At 54.4% G+C, this 609-nt stretch overlaps 1 protein-coding gene across 1 annotated transcript in view; it reads right to left on the bottom strand.

Moving 5' to 3' along the window:
* The window catches only part of LOC104273546 (inhibitor of nuclear factor kappa-B kinase subunit epsilon-like), a 10,289-nt gene extending 10,095 nt beyond the window's left edge, over positions 1–194 (bottom strand). Inside the window, exon 1 of the mRNA XM_009868907.1 lies at positions 32–194. Within this exon, the coding sequence (XP_009867209.1) occupies positions 32–131 (100 nt within the window). The 5' untranslated portion in view covers positions 132–194. The remainder of the gene's footprint in view (positions 1–31) is intronic.
* Positions 195–609: the final 415 nt, after the last annotated feature.

Genomic DNA, 609 nt, shown 5'->3' with positions numbered 1-609 from the left:
CTGCCCCCCATCACCAGCCCAGTCGGCACGGCAGGTTTCTGAGCCGAGGTCCTGCTTACCGTCTCCTCCACAGCAAATAATTTGACAATGTTTACATGGTTCAGCTTCCTCAGCATCTCAAACTCCCTCATCTGGACCTCCTGGGGCCGGAGGTAGCTGGCATTATTAAAGACCTTCACAGCAACCAGCTCCCCCGATTTCTGGGAAAATAGGAAAAAGAGAAAGAGGAAATGGGAGGGGATGCCATCCACATCCATCAGCTCCATTGCTGCTCCCACGGCCCGCTCAGGATGCAAACACTAAGACAGGTTCTCTAAACAGGCATCCCACAGCCTTTGTTTTCCGCACGGCAGAAACAAAGCGCTGTTATTCCCCTCCCTTTGCTTCCTGTCCCTGAAGCCCACGTGCTACATGGCAGCGTGTTTATCCAGCTTCAATAAAACGGTTATGGCTGGAGCCGGGGTGGCAGCTCCCCGCCCGCTGTTCTCAAACCCTCCTGCCCTGCGCCCGCAGAGACGTTTGCTCAATAAACTTCAAAGGCCATCGAGGCGGAGACTCTACTCCAGCCCTGGCGAGTGTTTGCATGAAATATGCAAATCGCCAAGGACG

The sequence above is a fragment of the Apaloderma vittatum genome, unplaced genomic scaffold (assembly GCF_000703405.1).
Source record: "Apaloderma vittatum isolate BGI_N311 unplaced genomic scaffold, ASM70340v1 scaffold27944, whole genome shotgun sequence".
NCBI lineage: Eukaryota > Metazoa > Chordata > Aves > Trogoniformes > Trogonidae > Apaloderma > Apaloderma vittatum.
The sequence above is the reverse complement of the archived record's forward strand: the minus strand, read 5'-3'. Positions and strand labels throughout refer to the sequence as shown.